Source organism: Clarias gariepinus, chromosome 1, assembly GCF_024256425.1.
Source record: "Clarias gariepinus isolate MV-2021 ecotype Netherlands chromosome 1, CGAR_prim_01v2, whole genome shotgun sequence".
NCBI lineage: Eukaryota > Metazoa > Chordata > Actinopteri > Siluriformes > Clariidae > Clarias > Clarias gariepinus.
Window position 1 is genome coordinate 658,962 of NC_071100.1, and position 21,310 is coordinate 680,271.

General features: G+C 45.3%; 2 protein-coding genes across 5 annotated transcripts; both read right to left on the minus strand.

Annotated features, from left to right (window-relative positions):
• Positions 1–1,659: 1,659 nt before the first annotated feature.
• LOC128523883 (gastrula zinc finger protein XlCGF26.1-like) lies at positions 1,660–9,588 on the minus strand. Of its 4 annotated transcripts, none has more exons than XM_053496067.1 (3): positions 5,442–5,562; positions 5,073–5,184; positions 1,662–3,513 (listed from the first exon to the last, which is right to left on the minus strand). In XM_053496067.1, exon 3 carries the CDS (start codon positions 3,407–3,409, stop codon positions 2,579–2,581), a length of 831 nt encoding a protein of 276 aa, XP_053352042.1. In that variant the 5' UTR covers positions 3,410–3,513; positions 5,073–5,184; positions 5,442–5,562; the 3' UTR covers positions 1,662–2,578. The 4 variants fall into 4 exon arrangements, with proteins under 4 accessions (XP_053352051.1, XP_053352059.1, XP_053352042.1 ...); XM_053496059.1 differs by having other exon boundaries at positions 5,411–5,562; XM_053496076.1 differs by lacking the exons at positions 5,073–5,184; positions 5,442–5,562 and adding an exon at positions 8,444–9,588 and having other exon boundaries at positions 1,660–3,344.
• A 3,273-nt stretch (positions 9,589–12,861) lies between these two features.
• Positions 12,862–21,044, minus strand: eif2b5 (eukaryotic translation initiation factor 2B, subunit 5 epsilon). The gene is made up of 16 exons (XM_053495682.1): positions 20,874–21,044; positions 20,236–20,360; positions 19,957–20,142; positions 18,718–18,895; positions 18,415–18,495; positions 18,262–18,339; positions 17,868–18,180; positions 17,511–17,656; positions 17,230–17,374; positions 17,026–17,121; positions 16,803–16,910; positions 14,453–14,543; positions 14,212–14,335; positions 13,811–13,936; positions 13,350–13,460; positions 12,862–13,215 (listed from the first exon to the last, which is right to left on the minus strand). Exons 1-16 carry the CDS (start codon positions 21,027–21,029, stop codon positions 13,156–13,158), a joined length of 2,124 nt encoding a protein of 707 aa, XP_053351657.1. The 5' UTR covers positions 21,030–21,044; the 3' UTR covers positions 12,862–13,155.
• Between the last annotated feature and the right edge of the window lie 266 nt (positions 21,045–21,310).

Genomic DNA, 21,310 nt, shown 5'->3' on the forward strand with positions numbered 1-21,310 from the left:
AAACATCAGACAAAACCTGGGTCATAGATTGTGTTAATAAAATGATTAGACTTTAGACTAAGTTTAACTTATCAGTCTAATTAATTAATTCATTAATTACTGTTAATTATAGCATTTAGCTTTGCCCTAAAATGACTGACGTTAACACACACTGTAGGTTTTGCCACAGTCAAGGAGAAAGTGTGCACTTGAATCTGTTGCTTCATGAGTGTTGAGTACACAATGCTCCACTAGGTGGCAGTGTTCATGGTTATTTTTAAAACAATAAACGCCCATTATAGATAGATTATTCAGGGCTAGTAGTGCAGGCTATTAACAAGGTCTTAAACCTGAGATGGTTTAACCAAGCTATTCACAAAGCCCTTTAAGCCTAAAAGTTGCTCCTGAGAAATTCTAAGAAAATTCTTACCATTATGACATTTTCTTAGAATCTCCCCTTAAATTTAGGACTGAATCTTAGTAAAGATAAAAAATGATTCACAAAACATAATAGCCCTAAAAACAGCCTTTTTTAATAAGGTAAAAATTGTTAGGAGTAGAGAGGAGGACTTTTTTATCAGCGAGAATGAAAGGAAAGGTGTACAGGACAGTGGTGAAACCAGCAATGCTCTACGGCTTAGAGACAGTGGCGCTGAAGAAAAGACAGGAGGCAGAGTTGGAGGTAGCAGAGCTGTTGAGGTTCTCCTTGGGAGTGACAAGGATGGATAGGATCAAGAATGAGTCCATCAGAGGGAAAACCCACGTTAGATGTTTTGGAGATAAAGTCAGAGAGGCCAGATTGAGGTGGTTTGGACATGTTCAGAGGAGAGATGGTGAATATATCGGTAGAAGGATGTTGAGGTTGGAACTGCCAGGCAGGAGGTCTAGAGGAAGACCAAAGAAGATGTTTATGGATGCAGTGAGAGAGGACATGAAGTTAGTTGGTGTGAAAGAAGAGGATGCAGAGGATAGGGTTAGATGGAGGCAGATAATTCGCTGTGGCGACCCCTGAAAGGGAACAGCCAAAAGACAAAGAAGAAAAAGGGAGGAGGACTTTTAAGAGGGTTTAGGCTGATCTGAAGTCAGTAGTTTGTCGCTGAAATAAAGGAAGAAAATGGCTCTCCATAGAACAATGCATATCAGTTCTTGATAGCTTTTTTTACAGGTGTCATGTTGGACACCATCGAATCAATCACTGGCTGTAATTTACACTAATTGTCATCTGCCAGTGAAAGCATAAGGAAATGTAATTGAGTTACAGTATATTCCCTGATAACTGGGGGAAGCGGCTTCACCACTACAGGACGTCCTCCAGCAACCAGACGCTGTTCAACTGTCAAAACGTGGATTAAGAACCTGGATGGATCTGGACATTGAGTGTTGTGTTACTTTGCGCTGGTTCTATCAGGAATAAATAAACATTTAGCTAAAGACATGACTTTGCCCTTTACCCTGAGGGCCAGAAGAACAGTTCAGAAATGATTTATTAGAGAAACTGATCTTACCTTTAACTCTCTCTTAACAACTCCGAACCTTCACACAGTTAAACCTACAGTGGAAAAAGTTCATCCTGTATGCAGATATTAGAGCTACTGTAAGTAATGCTCGAACACACAGGAAGGGTTTATGTAGGAAAGTCAGTTTATTCAATAAACACAAACTTTAAATATAAAGACTTAAGCAATGATTTGCCAAACTGTGTTCAATTAGAGAACTGGCAGGTGATAGCAGGTGATAGCAGTGTAGCATAACGTCAGTTTCAACAGTTTCTGTAACCACCACACGTTACACATTCTGTCTTTAATATTTTCAGTTAGAGTTTCTACCAAAATCAGCAGCAAAGTAAATGATTGTTGCATTGCAGTACAGTATGGCGCTGATCAACAGTTGCAAATTAATTCAGTAAAAAATCCTACAATGTGATTTTCTGGATTTTTTTTCTTATCATGTCTCTCATAGTTGAGGTATACCTATGATGAACATTACAGGCCTTTCTCATCTTTTTAAGTGGGAAAACTTGCACAATTGGTGGCTAAATAAATACGTTTTTGCGCCACTGTCTATAGGTTCAAGGCTTATTGTTATGCAGTGATGTCATCTCAAACCACTAATATTCTTTGGTTCACACCACATTAAAAATCAAACAAGTACATGTAGCATTGATGCCTCTTTTTCCATTCAAACCTCAGCGAGATCTGACTCACATGTCTTGGATCAGATTGGTGAAATATAATAATTAAGATCCAATTACTAGGAACATTATTAGTCCAGTTTATATTTATGGCATTTAGCAGACACCCTTATTCAGAGTAACTTACATTCGATCCCATTTGAGCAGGTAAAGGTTAAGGGCCCCCCAACAGTGGGGTTTACACCAGGGACCTTCTGAGCTATAATCCAGTACCTTAATCACTGAGCTATCACTGAGCTGGCCAACTGCAACCTAAAACGAATCAATCCTCTTATCCCCAACACAAATCACAAGCCTAAATGCTCAAATGTCAAACAGGTATTCTTGATGTTTGTGTAATTATCAAACAGCTGTATTTTTCTGCTTTTAAATAAATAATATAAGCAACGTTTCTCCCCTCCGATGTCACTAAACACACCGATGGTGCTGGAGCTGACTTTTGCGGTTGAAGCTCTTCCCGCACTCACAACAGTGATATGGTTTGTCTCCGGTGTGAATGCGTTGGTGTTGTTGTAGAGTACTTTGCTGAGTGAAACTCTTCCCGCACTGTGAGCAGTGGTACGGCTTCTCTCCTGTGTGAATGCGCTGGTGTTGCTGGAGAATACTCTGCGAAATAAAACTCCTCCCACACTGGAAACAAGGATACGGCTTTTCCCCGGTGTGAATGCGGCGGTGTCGCTCAAGGTGGCCCTTCTCGGCGAAACTCTTCCCACACTCCGAGCACTGATACGGCTTCTCTCCGGTGTGAGTGCGCTGGTGTTGCCGGAGATGACTTTGTTGCGTGAAGCTCTTCCCGCACTGCGAGCAGATGTAGGGTTTGTCTCCGGTGTGGGTGCGCTGGTGTCGCTGGAGATCATCTCTGTCGGTAAAGCTCTTCCCGCACTCTGAACAGCGATACGGTTTCTCTCCGGTGTGAATGCGCTGGTGTCGCTGAAGGGTGCACTGCTGGGTAAAACTCCTTCCACACACCGAGCAGGGGTACGGTTTCTTGCCTGTGTGGATGCGCTGGTGTTTCTGGAGGGAATTCCGCTGATTGAAACGTTTCCCGCACTCTGAACACGGATAGGGTTTCTCTCCTGTGTGGATGCGTTGGTGTGTTAGGAGAGTACTCTGCTGAGTAAAACTCTTTCCACACAGCGAGCATCGGTACTGTTTCTCACCTGTACGGATGCAGCTGTGTTTTCCCAGAGGATCTGCTCGTGACACACAGTCCACTAACGGGTGAATTAGGTTCGGCATTTGTCTGTGAGCGGTGTTTGTTAAGATGGTACCAGGAGTCTTTCGCTCACTGCTAGAGCTTCTTCCAAACGTCTGCTTGTAGCAGAGTGCAGCTCATATCTGGACTGGAAAATTTGACCCAAAGAAAAAAGAGAAACTATTTAAAATGCAAAGTTTATTACTAATTAGAATAAAGGACATAAGACCGGGTCAACTACAAATGTGCCATCTGACCACTGCAACTAATCCAGAGGAGAATTAGTGGATTCTCAGAATTCTCTTCAGATTTAAAATGTATGGACATGAGAGTCATTGGGCCACCAGTGAGGCAGTGGAGGCTCAGGCAGCTAAGGCTCAAGCTTGTTGGTTTAGGGATATGAGGATCTGGGTTGAAGCCCCACCGCTGGTGGTTGCCACACCCCATAATGACATTGCATGCAGAGCCAGTCCTAAGCCTGGTTAGAAGAACGGGAGGGTTGTACCAGGATGGGCAGTAAAACCAGTGTGTGGATCAGTTGGTCCGCTGTGACCGGAGCAGCCGGCAGAAAGTGAAAAAATGGAAAAAATATCAAAGTATGAAATCAAACACACAGCAACTTTAGTTTTGTTTTTGTTTGCTTGTTTATTTTTTGCCTAATTACTTGTTAAGAAGGTCAGGAATGCTGTGAATCTGAAGTGTGAATGAGGAATAAGATCTTATAGAAGAAGCAACACTTTGATGTCACTGGTCATGCTTTCTATTTTTCAAGTCAAGGATTTCTTGTTTTTAAGACATTCTAACACTTTCTAACATCACACTTTATTTCAGGTTGACCATAAAGCTGCAGACAGTAAAGATGGGGGAATAAAATAGATTCAGCTACGTATCGCGATTCTTTTGTGTAGTGATTCATGTCTCACCAGACTGATCTAAATGGATCTATACTGTAGTCCATACCTCATGTCTCACTCGCACTGCTGAGCACGCCACATCTTACTATTACTGCACATCCTAATATTCATTCATTTAATATTTTTCTATTTTCATTATATTTATATTATAACTTTGTAAATCGAAATTTGTAGATTTATACATTTACCCAAATTTCTCCTATTGCAGTGAAATCCTTTCATCTTTCTTTCAGTTCTATTCCAGCTTTCTGTTTTAGGTTACAAACAGTAGTATAAGTGTTTCACTGTGTGTGGTTGTGTACGTGAGAAATAAAATTAGAATTTGGGATGTATCTGCATCCGAGGTGTTTACATCAGCAGGTCCTACAGCAGCTCCTCGATCCTTCTGCTCTATATTATACACACATGGGCAGGCGGCACAGCGTCACGTATAGTCCATCCATCTAGGAACATCTGTAGTCCAACTAGGGACCGTGGTGACCACTGTATTTATTTATTCCAATAATTTTATGATTGTTGTGGGACGTCCAGTTGACACACACACACAGACACACAGACACACACACACACACTACGGGCCATATGGGAACACCAATTAGCCCCATCTGCAGGTCTTTGGGAGTAAACTGGGGCACCTAGAGGAAACCCACCAAGCACCATGAGAACAAGCAAACTCCATGCACACAGACCTAGTGGTGGGAATTGAACCCGGACTGGACCGTAAGTTTGTTTGGAATTGTAATCTAAAATGTAACTTCAGTAGTCAGGATATTTATAAGATGGAGATACTTACAGAATGACAAAACAAAGCGTACGGGCTCCCGGGTATGGCCATGATATCACATCAGGACGTCTGTGGAGATTCATGTCCCGGTCAGACGGCACGACTTCATTTAACTTTATGACTTTATGGGAAAGAAATTAAATATAAATGTAAAATAAGGAAGTATATTTAATAACATACTGCAAAATTCAGCATGAAATCTATAACATTGTTTACATGAAATCTGTACATGACCGCAACCTCTAATAATTATTCCTGAATCTCACCGGGCATTAAATCAGACTGGTTTATTAAACACAGCACTGAGTATGATTTATGAGGACTGGTACAGTAGAGTGCAGAAACACCTCATTGATCATACGATGACGGTCGTGTCACCTCTCACACACACGTTCCCTGTCCGAGTGTGTGTCCTGAACAACATCCTGACCTCATGTACACCACACAGGGCTCCTTACACCTTCTACAGAAGAAACCGCACTGTAACTCACCATGTGTGTGTGTGAAGTGTTTTCATGGAGAACACACAGCTGTACAAACACTGCAGCTCGCTTTCTCCTTCTCCTGTCACTCCCTGGTGCTCTGCTGCACTGCACGGCTGGAGTACTGCCACCTGCTGGATGGATGGATGTGGGGGTTCGGGTCCAGTCTCTTAGAAAGATGTACTCGGGTCACATATTTTTGGTATACTCTGGTTATCTTTGTGTATAATTAACATTTGGAATAATAAAAAAAATCAAGAAATCAAGAAGATCCTTTTTCACAGCACTGTATTTTATCTCAAAAGCAAAAAATCATAATAAATGTATACTCATTTAAAGGCGGACTAATTAAAACAATGATTACGCTAAAACAATTAGCATTTTCTTCTTCTTCTTTGTCTTTCGGCTGTTCCCTTTCAGGGTTCGCCACAAAGAATCATCTGCCTCCATCTAACCCTATCCTCTGCATCCTCTTCTCTCACACCAACTAACTTCATGTCCTCTCTCACTGCATCTATAAATCTCCTCTTTGGTCTTCCTCTAGACCTCCTGCCTGGCAGTTCCAACCTCAGCATCCTTCTACCGATATATTCACCATCTCTCCTCTGAACATGTCCAAACCACCTCAATCTGGCCTCTCTGACTTTATCTCCAAAACATCTAACGTGGGTTGTCCCTCTGATAAACTCATTCTTGATCCTATCCATCCTTGTCACTCCCAAAGAGAACCTCAACATCTTCAGCTCTGCTACCTCCAACTCTGCCTCCTGTCTTTTCTTCAGCGCCACTGTCTCTAAGCCGTAGAGCATCGCTGGTCTCACCACTGTCCTGTACACCTTTCCTTTCATTCTCGCTGATACTCCTTTATCGCACAACACACCTGACACTTTTCTCCACCCATTCCAACCTGCCTGTACCCGCCTCTTCACCTCCTTTGAACACTACTAAAACAATTAGCATAGCATAACAAATCCCTACAAATAAATGTGTTTAAATTAGAAATTTGAGTGTTTAAATAACAGAGATTTTAACACACAAAATTGTTTAATTGAACCGAATCTGTTTCATAGAAATGGACAGAATAAAAAATGATAATTAAACAGTTGATAAATGAAGTGATATAAGCAAAAATGGAGGTCATATCTTTTTTTTATTCTGTTTATTCAGGAGTATTTTGTTAATGCAATAACGACTTCGTCTATTCTTCTTGTATTTATTTATATTATTGTATTTATACCTTTTAATTTTTTCATTAAATATTTATAAGAGATTTAGTAAAAGATTTAAGAAGAGATGTAAAAATGTGACACAGAACACGTTTTTAATCGGAGTCGAGTTTACACAGGACACAAACTTTGCATAAATGAATCATCAGCACTTACACAAGTCATGCACAGTTTCAAACAAAACTCCACCCCTTATATTTCTACATCGTACCTTTACAGTTACTAAACCCACTGTGTGTATTAGTGTAAGTATACACAACAATCTTACAGGGACAGAATGAGTTCGGATAAATACATATTTAAATAAACTATTTACATTATTATTTATACAATAATTAACAGAGCCTTCAAGTTCTTCTTCATACTCGGGTAAATAAAAATATATATATCCATAGTTTTCAGCAAACAGGACACGAAACAGTTATGGAATTTCACTCTAATTCAGTGTAAAAGTGCAAATATTTCTGATCCACAGACTTGAACCTTTTCACTTTTTCCTGCTTCATACCCAGCCTACGTCTAGGTGCTTAAAACTTGTCTTCTCACTGGTCCAGTCCCAATCCTTCCCTACTGAAGTGCACACTAACAGGCTTCAGGTCTTTATCTGGACTGTCTGCAACGGTTACCTGCTTCAGCGTTTATTCCTTATTAGACAGTTCATAACGTTAAGAGATCTATTTCATCAGCCACAGCGAAGACACGAGAGGAGCACGGCCCTCCAGAGACATCATGATACGTTTCCACGTGTGTCACCGTCAGTGTGGAGCTCACAGAATGATTAGCATTTGAACTTGTCCACTTATGTCGTTCGAGATCAGGTATCTGCTGTAGAACTGGACAACTGGACAAAATGAAGAATAAAGTCCATTTAAAGTCACTAGCGATTGTAAAGTTACTGCAGAGAATAATGTGTTTCAGCTTCATGCAGTGAGGAGCTTCTCAATTCTTACACAGTCACGATAGAAGACCTGTCCCTGTTTGTGGAAAGGATGTTCCTGTGTTTCAGACATTATTGTCCTGCATCAAGCAAAGGAAATAGACCCAAAATGACCACTGAAAGAACAACAAACAAACCAAAGATTGTAAAGCGTTACAGTCTGTGATCTTTGGTTTGACCACATGCGCCTCTAGACCACTTTTACTTGGGCAAGTGTCGCTGTGTTGATCTGCTCTAAGTTGTAGCCGGCTCCTAATCATCACTTATTTAATCAGAATAACAAGATTCAAACGATCCAAGCAGTCGTGATGCTACGGCATTGCTGGGGTAGAATTGCGGTAAGAACTTGGTGAAGATCCTGAACGAGTGTGATGGGGGATCATTTAAATGTAGTGATGTTGCACAAGGTTAGTGAAAGACCGTTAAAGGTGAACTAGTGATATAATTGTGAGTATGAGTTTGTACAGCACATTAATGAAAGAAACAGATAAATGAAAATATCACAAGTGCCATTCTGTTCATTCAAGATATTAAGTATTCCTTAAACACTTAAATCTAAACAAGCATTTCACTGCATATCGTACTGTGTATGACTGTGTATGTGACAAATAAAATTTGAATTTGATTTAAACACATCAAACTATCACGGACTGCACTGACGACGGAACCGACTCGTTGGAGTAAAACTCCTCCCACTCTGCAGAATGGTACGGCCCCTCCGCTCTGTGGGTGCGCTGGTGTTGCTGGAGATGGCCTTGCTGGATGAAGTTCTTCCCGCACTGCGTGCAGTGATATGGCTTCTCCCCGGTGTGGATGCGTTTGTGCTGCTGCAGAGCGGTTTGCTGTTTGAAGCTCTTTCCACAGTCTAAGCAGTGGTACGGTTTCTCTCCGGTGTGGACGCGCTGGTGTCGTTGCAGAGTGCCGTGCTCGGTGAAGCCCCTGCCGCAGTGAGGGCAGCGATACGGCTTCTCCCCGGTGTGGATGCGCTGGTGATGCTGCAGGGTGCTGTGGTTGGTAAAACGCTTCCCGCAGAGCGAGCAGTGATACGGCTTTTCTCCCGTGTGGATGCGCTGGTGCCGCCGGAGGTTGCTCTGTATGGTGAAACTGATCCCACACAGCAGGCAGCGGTACGGCTTCTCTCCGGTGTGAACACGCTTGTGTCGCTGAAACGTGCTCTGCTGGTTAAAACTCTTCCCACACAGTAGGCAGTGGTGGGTCTTCTCTCCCGTGTGAATGCGCTTGTGGCGGTGAAGAGTACTCCGCTGAGTAAAACTCTTCCCGCACTCCGGGCACAGGTACGACTTCTCTCCTTTGTCAGCGATTATTTTAGGACCATGGATGGGGTTTGTGCGGATGGGATCCGAGGGCTTTTGCGAAGGATCTGAGCTTGTTCCAGACATCAGGATGTGAAAGGGCTTTTTTTAGATCATTATCTAAAGCAGAAGACAAATGGAGAAAATCAGGAGACAAATGAAACTATTGAAGAGAATGCAACAACCAGATCATTTCCAACAGCCACTCTGGGATTGTACAGCTGATAACCAGTGGTGTAGTGATTCCTGGAAAGAAGAGAATAATGTACATTTATCACTCGTTATTTTTAACATGATTTTTTCCAACAGAGGGAAAAACCATCTTTACATGTAAGACTACTCTTGCGCATTTAGTTCACTGAAAAGGGACACTAGATGTGCTGTGGTCACCTCACTTCTCTCCTGAACTCGCTTGAAGCACTGCTGTAGCATCACGACTGCTTGGATCATTTGAATCTTGTTAATCTGTTAAATCTTGTTTTATAACTGATGATTAGGAGCCGGTTACAACTCAGAGCAGATCAATAGAGTTGCCCAAGTAAAAGGGGTATGGACAGGGGTGTGGTCAAACCAAAGATCACAGACTGTAACGCTTTACGATCTTTGGTTTCTTTGTTAATCTTACATCTGCTCCCATTGAGGGGTCACCACAGCGGACCACCTGGTCAGAGGTCAGTTTTGGTCTTGTTTTCCTGGGAAGGTCTTCATGGGAGACAGTTTCATCATGGAGCTTGATGGGTTTTACAAACACACCCGACACAATACTGTTCTTGTAGGAAAAGCACCACAGCAGTGAGAATCCTACTGGATTTTTTCTCAACACTTTTTCATTGCACAATCTTCAGGTTGTTTCTGGTCTAATCGCTGGCTTCCAGTTGGAAGTTTTAAACCTCATATTCTGCTCCACTAACACCAACAGCATTATGGACATACCTGTGCTCCAGCACTGTATAAAGATTGCCCCAAATTCATCATCTCGTTTCTACTGCAGGAGTAACATGCTGGTCCACTGCTTTACTGCGTTGATGGAACTCACATTGTTTTTTGTCTCCAGTCTTAGCTTTAACACCTGTCTCAGACTTTATCATGCACTCTAATCCCCCTCTTTAAAAACCTTTTGAAGGTCTAAACGTACTACCTCAGGTCTCCATGCCACATTGGAGCAGTGTTTTAATCACATGACCCCATAATTGTCTGCCTTCAACACTTTCACCTGAAGCCATCCTCTCCTGCAGTCTTGTGTTAAACTGATAAACGATCCTCAGAGAGATTGATGATCCTTGTCCTGCCTCCTGACCCAAAAAGCGCATGTCTAAAGGGTCAAGGAGCTCCTCAAATGTTCCTTTCAGTCATTACTAGATGTGTGTGAAGTAGACAGTTCATTACTGAACAATTAAATTCTTTATTCTTCACATATCCCAGCTTTTTGTTGTTAGGAAACTGAGGTCAGAGCACAGGGTTAGCCATTATATGGTGCCCCTGGAGCAGACGGGGTTAAGGAGGACCTCACTCAAGGGCCCAACAGAGGCAACCTGGCAGATCTGGGGCTTGAACTGCCAACATTCCGATTAGTGACTCGAAGCCATAACACACTGAGTAACTACCAGAGATACTTTTATTAAACACTCTAATTATCTATACAGCTTTATCCTGTATATAGGGTCGCGAGGGCGGAGCCTATCTCAGTAGACTTAGGGCACAAGGCGGTGTACTCCCTGAACAGAGTGCCAATACATATCTAGGTCAATTATCCTAATCTGCATGATTTGGACTGTGGAAGGAAACCCACTAAACACGGGGAGAACATGCAAACTCCATGCACACAGAGACACCAAGGTGGGAATGGAACCCTCGACCCTAGAGGTGCGTGCCACCTTAAACACGTTATCGTATCGACTGACTACAGCGTGGGTCTCTTGCTCGTTCAGTAGACGGCGCTGTAACCCGAACATGAATCTTACCATAGAGTCAATGATTTTACACTCTGGAATATTTATACTCATTATTATTATTATTATTATTATTATTGTGATGTGAGTTTGTGAGGAACCCCACACTTCCTGTAGAAATGTCCTGGAGAAGGCTGAGGTAGTAATAAACCTCCAGGCTGATGGAGACAATACTAATCATCTGAAAGAAGACATGAATGGATTAAACACTGCAGATTGATGATAATCACCACACTGACTGTCCACGCCCAGTCCCCTTCTCACCTACAGGTGGAGCACCACGCACCCTTATTATTATTATTATTATTATGTGATGATGTAATAAAAGCTCACCTTGTGTCTGTAGAACTGAACCTGCTGTACAAACACCGCAGAGACACACAGAGAGAGGGAGAGAGATAGGGGCTGCTGCTTCTTCTGGTTTTCATATGGAGATGTGTGGTGTTGTTCTGAAGCACCAGCGCCATCTGCTGGCTGCACTCTGAACATTTGAAGTTTAAAAATCAGCTTTACGATGGGCTCATCGTACATTTTTATCTCATTATACATCTGCGCAGTTGAGGGCCGACAGTGTTAACTTAGTAGTGCCGGGGTTTGAACCCAGGACCTCCTGACCAGCCTTGAACACTAAGCTATATTTAGTAAACATACTTAAGATATCTCGGGCATTGGTTTCTCTTCCTCTCATGCAGAAGGCCTGGGTTCAATGCCCAAACCCCAGCCACATGTGGTGCCGGTCTCAGGCCCAGGTAAAATGGGAAGGTCGCGTCAGGAAGGGCATGTTGCATAAAACCTGTGCCGAGTTGGTTTCCCAATGGTTGGATGACCTTCTGTAGACAGGAGCGGCCAAAAGTCCAACGACAACTTTATTATTATTGATTTGATCGCTGAGTTTAAGTCTGCTTGGATAAACTCCAGAATCGAATGCGTTCCCATGATGGTGAATATTATTTTAGATCCTACAAACAAGCTGATGGTGATATTAATTACAGGACGCTTCATACTCAGCATCACTACAAGAGGAACTGGACCTCAATTCTCAAGACTTTACACCCTTCTTCTTATTATTATTATTAATTAGTAGGTTACATTATCGTTCCCTCTCAGGATCGCTTATCCTGTAAACTACCTCAGCGCCACCTACACACCTCTCTCTCTCTCCTCAGCTTTCCAGTCGTCTTCCTCAAACACACCATTAAACACTTCCTTCCCTGATCACTGAGCCCACATTCTAGACTCTTAACATTGCCTTCTCCTCTCCCTGGTTCTACTCAGGAGATCTCCTAATGACTCCTAACAGTTCATCCCAAGCATAAAGCTTTTATTTCTAACATCTCTGTACACATTACTGAGAATATCACAGGACACACGGGTCCTCGATCGGCCCGAGAAATCAACATGGGGAAATCCCTAAAGGTGCGCTCGGCCTATCACACAACATCTCAGTTAAAATAAAACTTTATAGAGGCATTTATATCAAACTATACACATCAAAGGAGTTTTGGGACTGTGAAGGTGTGTAATGAACACGATACACACACTTAAAGAGTAAAGGTTTGCTTTGAACTGTGCATGACGAGGGACACGGCACAAAACTGGAAACATTACTGAAAATTATATAGTTATATAAAAACATCCCACTCTTCTGTCCGGGGTGAACTTTACTCGGATTTGAGTCACATGACTAAGATATTCTAATGAGTCATGTGACTAAGCACACTTTCTCAAAAGGTCGGATGCGCTTGAAGACTTTAAAGGTAAATCCCCTGATGTTCTGAGACATATTAATATTCCTTATAGTTTCATTTCTTTCCCAGAATTCCCCAGGACGTCTCCTCCGAGTTCCACACCACCGTCTCACACATCAATAAACACACACACACACACACACTTGTGTTTCAGCCTTTAAACAGGTGTCACAGCTGCCAGTCATAACATAGGAATATTATACATCACACACAGAGTCTGGGCTAACATGGGGGTCACAGGGTCACAGGTCGTCTCCATGGTTACAGTCACTCACACGGACAGAGCAGGTTTACAAGAGCGGTATTAAATGTGAAACAAACACTAAGTGCTTTAACATCACGAGTCCCTCATTAGGCGTAGCCATTTATTCAGATCATTCTGCTTCACACACACACACACACACACACACACACACACACACACAGTGATGTCATGTTCAGTCATCTCCCTCTGACGACTCCTCGGCCTCCTGCAACCACTGGATGAACTTCAGCAGCTGCACACACAAGGTGGTTATTATTATTATTATTATTGTTGTTATTATTGATGATGAGTCAGTGTTCCAGACTGTGTGTCAGTGTAAACACCCCATAAACCCCGCCCCCCCTTCGTCCCCGCCCCCTGTCTCACCCCCGGGTTCTTGCGCAGGGTTCTGCAGCGCTCCGTCTGACCGCTCTGAGAGAACCAGAGCATGATGGAGTCCTCATCCAGAATCTCCAACTGGTACACACTCATCAACACCTACACACACAAACACACACACACAGGGTTAGAGGGTGGGGCTATGTATAACAGGTGAGATTCAGGGTGGGGTGTGCAGTATTGCTTGGGGGTGGGGCTCCATGTTTTGGGTTGACTGGGCGTGGCTAAGTGTGGTGGGTGTGACAATATGTAGGTGTGGGTCTGTGTTGTGGGTGGGGATTAGTGTGGCGGGCGTGGCTTCATATTGTGGTTCTAACTCAGTCATGAGTGGGGTTTAGTTTTGTGGTGGGTGTGACTTATTATTGTGGGTGTGGCCCTGCGCTGGTGTGACTTATTATTGTGGGTGTGGCCCCGTGCTACTATGACTGTTGTGCTTGCGGGGGCTTCACCTTGGCGAGGGCGGGCCAGTGTGTCTCGTGCTCCATGAACACCTCCTCCAGTGTGGAGAGACAGTGAGCGTGATCCTGAGCTCGCTTCACGTAGTTCTTAAACACCGGAGCCCACTTCTTCAACAACTGTACACACACACACACACACATAGTGAAAAAAGTGAAACTCCCATAATACTGTATATTCATTAGACATAAAATGAGACATTTCTAACAAAAAAATACATTTTTTTGTTTTAATTTTGATGATTCCAGCTTATGAAAACTTTTACAATATCAAACTTTTTCGAGAGAAACAGATGGACACAGACGGAGACACAGAGGGACACAGACGGAGACACAGAGGGACACACAGACGGAGACACAGAGGGAAACAGAGGGACACAGACAGAGACACTCACGGGCAGCAGGAGCGAGGAGTACTGCGCTGCACTGACGGCGCCTCCGTGCTGTTGGAGAGGAAACTCCAGCACCACTCTGGTGAGAACCTGCATCACCTCCTGCAGGGAGATGTTATACGCATACCTGCGAATGATAAAAAGTAATTACACCCCCTGCGGCTGATATCACCGCCCTCGCACCTCCGCCGCTCCTCTTACACATCAGGAGTGAGAAGACGGCGGTGTGTTACACCACACTCACTTCAGAGAGTTGATCTCCAGGACCAGGTTGTCACAGCTGATGTTCTCCTCCAGGCCGCGCTGCAGAGTGCCGAGAACCTCGTTCTGAAACACTGACACACACACACACACACAATTAAACATGGTAAAAAGTATGTGCCAATACTTTTGCTTCTCTATGATAGCTAGGTGGCTAGCAAGTGACGGCATGTATGGTTGCCATGCCGACAGATCGTACTCGACTGGCTACGAGCTCGTACACTGTTTCAGCTACCCCAGCTTGGTTACCATGACAACCACTTATCTCATCAACTTCTTCTTCTTCTTCTTTGTCTTTCGGCTGTTCCCTTTCAGGCGTCGCCACCGCGAATCATCTGCCTCCATCTAACCCTATCCTCTGCATCCTCTTCTCTCACACCAACTAACTAACAACTAACTAACATCTTCAGCTCTGCTACCTCCAACTCTGCCTCCTGTCTTTTCTTCAGTGCCACTGTCTCTAAGCCATAGAGCATCGCTGGTCTCACCACTGTCCTGTACACCTTTCCTTTCATTCTCGCTGATACTCTTTTATCGCACAACACACCTGACACTTTTCTCCACCCATTCCAACCTGCCTGTACCCGCCTCTTCACCTCCTTTGCTCTGGACCGTTGACCCTAAGTACTTAAAATCCTGCACCTTCTTTACCTCTGCTCCCTGTATCCTCACCGTTCCTCTTGGGTCCCTCTCATTTACACACATGTATTCCGTCTTGCTGCGGCTAACCTTCATTCCTCTGCTTTCCAGAGCGTACCTCCACCTCTCCAAATTTTCCTCCACCTGTTCCCTGCTCTCGCTACAGAGCACAATGTCATCTGCAAACATCATAGTCCATGGGGACTCCTGTCTTACCTCATCTGTCATCCTGTCCATCACCAGAGCAAACAAAAAGGGGCTTAGAGCCGATCCTTGATGCAGACCCACCTCCACCTTAAACTCTTCTGTCACACCTACAGCACATCTCACCACTGTCTTACAGCTCTCATACATGTCCTGCACCACTCTAACATACTTCTCTGCCACTCCAGACCTTCTCATACAATACCACAGCTCCTCTCTTGGCACCCTGTCATACGCTTTCTCTAAATCCAAAAAGACACAATGCAACTCCCTGTTACCTTCTCTGTACTTCTCCGCCAGCATCCTCAAAGCAAATACTGCATCTGATGTACTCTTTCTAGGCATAAAACCATATTGCTGCTCACAAATGCTCACCTCTGCCCTTAACCTAGCTTCCACTACTCTTTCCCACAGCTTCATTGTCTGGCTCATTAGCTTTATACCTCTATAATTGCCACAGCTCCGCACATCTCCCTTGTTCTTAAAAATTGGCACCAATACACTTTTCTTCCATTCCTCTGGAATCCTCTCACTCTCCAAGATCTTGTTAAACAAACTAGTCAGTAACTCTACTGCCACCTCTCCTAAGCACTTCCATACCTCCACAGGTATGTCATCAGGACCAACAGCCTTTCCACTCTTCATCCTCTTCAACGCCCTTCTCACCTCACTTCTACCAATATTTGCTACTTCCTGTTCCACAACAGTCACCTCTTCTACTCTTTGTTCTCTTTCGTTTTCCTCATTCATCAACTCCTTAAAGTACTCCTTCCATCTTCCCATCACCCTCCTGGCATCTGTCAGTACATTTCCATCTCTATCTTTAATCACTCTAACCTGCTGCACATCCTTCCCTCCTTACTGTCTAGCCCAGCAAACAAGTCCTTATATGCTCTTTGTTTGGCCTTTGCCACCTCTACCTTCACCTCACTCTGCATCTCCCTGTACTCCTGTCTACTCTCTTCAGTCCTCTCAGTGTCCCACTTCTTCTTAGCTAGCCTCTTTTCCTGTATACACTCCTGGACTTCCTCATTCCACCACCAAGTCTCCTTGTCCACTTTCCCCTTACCTGATGATACACCAAGTACCCTCCTACCTGTCTCCCTGATCACATTGGCTGTAGTTGTCCAGTCAACTGAAAGCACCTCCTGACCACCCATAGCCTGTCTTAACTCCTCCCTAAAGACTTCACAACATTCTTCCTTTCTCAGCTTCCACCACTTTGTCCTCTGCTCTGCCTTTGTCCTCTTCACCTTCCTCACCACCAGGGTTATTTTACACACCACCATTCTGTGTTGTCTGGCTACACTTTCCCCTACCAACACTTTGCAGTCACTGATCTCTTTCAGATTACAACGTCGACACAAGATGAACTGACTTATCTCATCAACTAACCACTGCTATTAAACATGTCGCCATGGTAACCAGGGCGGGCTGCTCGGTGATTTGGGACACACCCATTGTGCGAGCGCGAGCGTGTGTGTCAGTACCTTTAACATCGTCGAGCTCGGGCGATTCGAGGCGGCTCCCGGGGTCATGTGACCCCTCACTGGCCTCGCTCTCCGTCTCGCTGTCGGGATCGGACTTCAGAACCAGACCTGCGTCAACACACACACACACGCGTTACTACAAAAACATCACACACAGAGCTCTCCAATTGTGTGTGTATGTGGTATATAGGGATGTGTGTGTGTGTGTGTGTGTGTGTGTTACCCCAGATGCACTGTGTTAGCTCCTCCTCCTCATCAGTGCTGCTGTTCTTCCACAGGTAGCCCCGCCCCTCAGAACCCACCTCGGCCGGGTTATACGCTGAACAACACAAACAGGCCAATCAGAGATCAGCACTTTGTTTAGCTCCGCCCCCACATGACCTACACATCAACAGGTGGGTTTGTACAAGGGTGTGTGTGTGTGTACCTTTGTGTTTGTTCTTGTCTTTATGTACAGTGATGTCATTATCTTCACTCAGGAACTCGTCTTCATCATCCTCTTCGTCCTCGTCTGGGTGATGCAAAGACACGACCGTCCCCTCGGGGAGAGACACGCCGGGCCCCACCACCACCTACACAAACCAGGGGAGTGTGTGTTAGTGGTGTGTGTGTGTATGTGTGTGTGTGTGTATGTATGTGTGTGTGTGTGTGTGTGTGTGTGTGTGTGTGTGTGTGTATGTGTGTGTATGTGTGTGTGTGTGTTCTTACGCTGTAGGCGAGCACACACTGAGGTTGGAGTGTGACTCCGTGTTTGACCTTCACCCCGTCACAGATCACAGACTGACGAACCGTCACACCATCACCGATACACACATTGTTCCAGATAAACGCTCGGTCCAACACCACACCGTCCCCTGGGAGACACACACACGCCATCAGAAAGTAAAAGAGGAACAGGAAGAGAAAGACACAGGAACTGAAAGAGACAGAAAGCAAGAGAGAGAGAGACACTTGAATTGAGAGAAGGACAGGAACCGCAAGAGACACTTGAAATGTGAGAGGTAGTGAGAAAGACATTTGAAATGAGAAAGGAACAGGAAGCGAGAGAGGGACAGGAAGTGTTACCGATGTGACAGTTGGCGCCGATGACCGTGTTGGACAGGCTGCAGTTGGCGCCGATGACCGTGTTTCGTCCAATCAGGACGTTCTCCTCCATCAGGCTGCCGTGCCCCAGGCCGACGCCCACTTCCCGGTAGACGTTGTGGCGCGAGTGCGTGCAGCGCCGCCCCTCCTCGTCCGAGAAGTTAGCCTCCGGGGTGATGGGATACGCCCAGCGGCCAATCAGATCGCAGGACACGGAGTCGTACATCTGCAGGTTGGAGACGCGAGCGCCGTAGCCGTCCTTACTCACAAACATGTGGATCTGATTCCCCAGGATCTGACAGGAAACACTTGTTAATACACGCTAACAGAGTGTGTGTGTGTGAGGTGTGTGAGAAGTGTGTGTGTGAGCGCCGACCTCCTCGTTGACGAGAATCCCTCGCACAAAGTCGTTCCTGGTCTGATAGTCGAAGTTATCTGTAAAGAGCTCGGCCACCTGAGGAGCAGCAGGAGACCGTTACAGTGGTGTGTGTGTGTGTGTGTGTGTGTGATGCGCAGTTTGAACACACACCTGTGGGGAACAGATGCTGATGTGACAGTCTAGCAGATCATGGCGGATCTCAAACTCGTCACTGCCGCTGTGGAAAATGTTCTGTAACAGATGAGCGCGTCATTAACCCACGCTGTGGGCGTGTCCCAAACCACACACCCTGTCCACAATGTAGTGGACACGGGAGGTTTACTGCTCTGTGTCTCTTACACAAACGTACACACTCACACACACATTATATATATATATATATATATATATATATATATATATATATATATATATATACACATATATATACACACACACTCTTCCTAGAGTTACCATGGGGAAGTGGAGCTTGTTCAGTCCCTGTGTTTTCTGATAGTGAAGCACGCGGTTGCTTTTGGTATCCATGGCAACGATGACATCATCCTCATCACAGCGTGTCCGGTTACCGGGGGACGACTCTCTGAAAATCATCGTCATCACCGAGATGCTCTTCTCCTCCTTACGTCTCAGTCTGGGGGGGGGGGTGGACAAGGAGCAGCAGACCATGAGTGAGAGACAGGGAGAGGTGGGGGGTGGAGAGAGAGGAAGGATGGAGAGACAGCGACAAGAGACAGATAGATAGGGTGGGAGGGAGGAGACAGGACATGAAGAGAAGGACAGAAAGGGAAAGAAAATGAGTACATAGGAGTACATGTATCTTCATTTTTAAAAGAAAAATAAACCCTTCCGCTTGCAGCTGGATTACAGACTTCCTAAGTGACAGACCTCAGACTGTTTTGTAATCACATGTCCTGAATCACATGTCCTGTACACTCATCATGAACACTTGCGTTCCTCAGGGATGTGTGCTGAGTCCGCTGCACTACTCCCTGCTTAGCCATGACGGTGTGCCTCTGCATAGCTCCAACCTTATGATCATTATGATGCAGATGATACCACAGTGGTGGGCCACATCATCACCAACAACGAGTCGGCCTACAGGGAGGAGATCCTCAGCCTGTCAGTACGGTGTTCCTCCAACAACCTCATCCTCAACACAAACGTGATCATGGTGAATTTCCAGGAAGCATCAAATCAGAAGACACGGATTTTTACATCAACAGAACTAAAGTGAAACAAGTCCCCGGCCTCAAGTTCCTGGGTGTCCACGTCTCTCAGACTCTGTCCTGGCACAATAACACTTCACTTCTAGTTAGAGAAAAAGCACAACAGTGTCGTCGCGCCCTGAGAAGAAAGTTAAACTCTTTCTCTCTCCTCAGATACTTTTACCGTCGCACCTGAGATCATCCAGACCAACTCCATCACCGTCTGGTACGGCAGCTCCACGGTGTCAGAAAGGAAAGACCTACAAACATCAGCACATGACTGGCACACAACCAGCAGCTACTGAACCCCTTCACCACAGCGGATGTCTTCATGGAGCTCACAGCATCGTAAGAGACTCCTCCCACCCGAGTCACTCTTTTAACCTTGTTCCATCCAAGAGAAGGTAGAGGGACATTCTCACCAGAACCAGAAGACTCAGGTCCAGTTTCTGTCCTACAACGATCACACTGCTAAACTCACACTTACTTGTGCTGCTGCAGGGCGTGTGACAGGTCGATGTTGGACACCACGTCTCCGTAGACCAGGATGAAGTCTGAGCGTACAAGGGACTTGGCGTCCACGTCCCTCAGCACGTCCCCCAGAGAGCGGTACAGCTCCGACGTGATGATGTGCACCGTGTTCGGGGAGCTGGGACGACACCACTTCGACCTCCTGCACACACACATGTCCCACAACTCTCACCAGTGATCTTTCAGACGGTGTCTCTGTGTGTGTGTGTGTGTGTGTATAAACCCAGTGACTCACAGCAGGTGGTCCTTAATCTTGTTGGACATCCAGCAGCAGAAGATGAAGGTCTCCTGTACACCTGTGGACGTCAGGAACTCCAGGGTGTAGTCGATCATGGAGACGTTGGCCAGGGGGAGGAGAGCCTGAGGAACACACACACACACACACACACACAATGAGAGGGAGTCTGGAGTGTAACACTGGTTCATATAATAAATTTTGATCTCATGTAAGATAATAAGCAGTGTGTGTGTGTGTGTGTGTGTGTGAGAGAGAGAGAAAGTGTGTATGTGTGTATACATTTTCTCACTCTCTCGCACACACACACACACACACACACACACACACCCCTCTCTTTACACAGTGGTACAGCCCATGACACACACACACACACACACACACACACACACACACACACACACCCCTCTGTGTCTGGACCAAACCACACGTGAACAGATGGGGGGAGATCAGTCACGTGACCCCCGCGCGCTCCGTGTTTACCGTTATTACATCATACATTTAAACCCCAGCCTGCTGACTGAGCGCGCCCTCTGATTGGCCGCCGGGCCCCGGGTGGGCGTGTCCCCCGCCTGCAGTATGGCCGGGTTGTGGCTGTGAGCCCGGCCGCGCGCTGATGGAGCGGTGTATAGACTCACCCGCGGCTGGTCCTTGGTGATGGGGAAGAACCTGCGGTTGAAGCTGTCGGCGATCAGCACGGCCTGGAGCGGCTGTTCCTCCTCCTCCTGCTCCCCGGCGCCGCTCCTCCGGCCCGCTCGCTGCTGCTGCTGCTTCCCCGCTCTCGCCGCCATCATGCTAATGACGTCACACAGCGCTACGGCAAGCCAACGGGGTCAAAATCAGTCCGGGCTCAAACTGACGCACAGACTGACGCACTGACACATTGACCTGTTTAGATTGTTTACCTGTTTATTTACACCTCTCTGACGGGGAATGTGAATATAAAACTAATAATGGTTTAGGTTAAATAAAAACTTTGAATAAGGGTTTTCCTCACACACACACACACACACACACGTTATAATCTGTTGTTATATGTTTACTACTTTAGATTAATTAGATTTATTTTAGATTA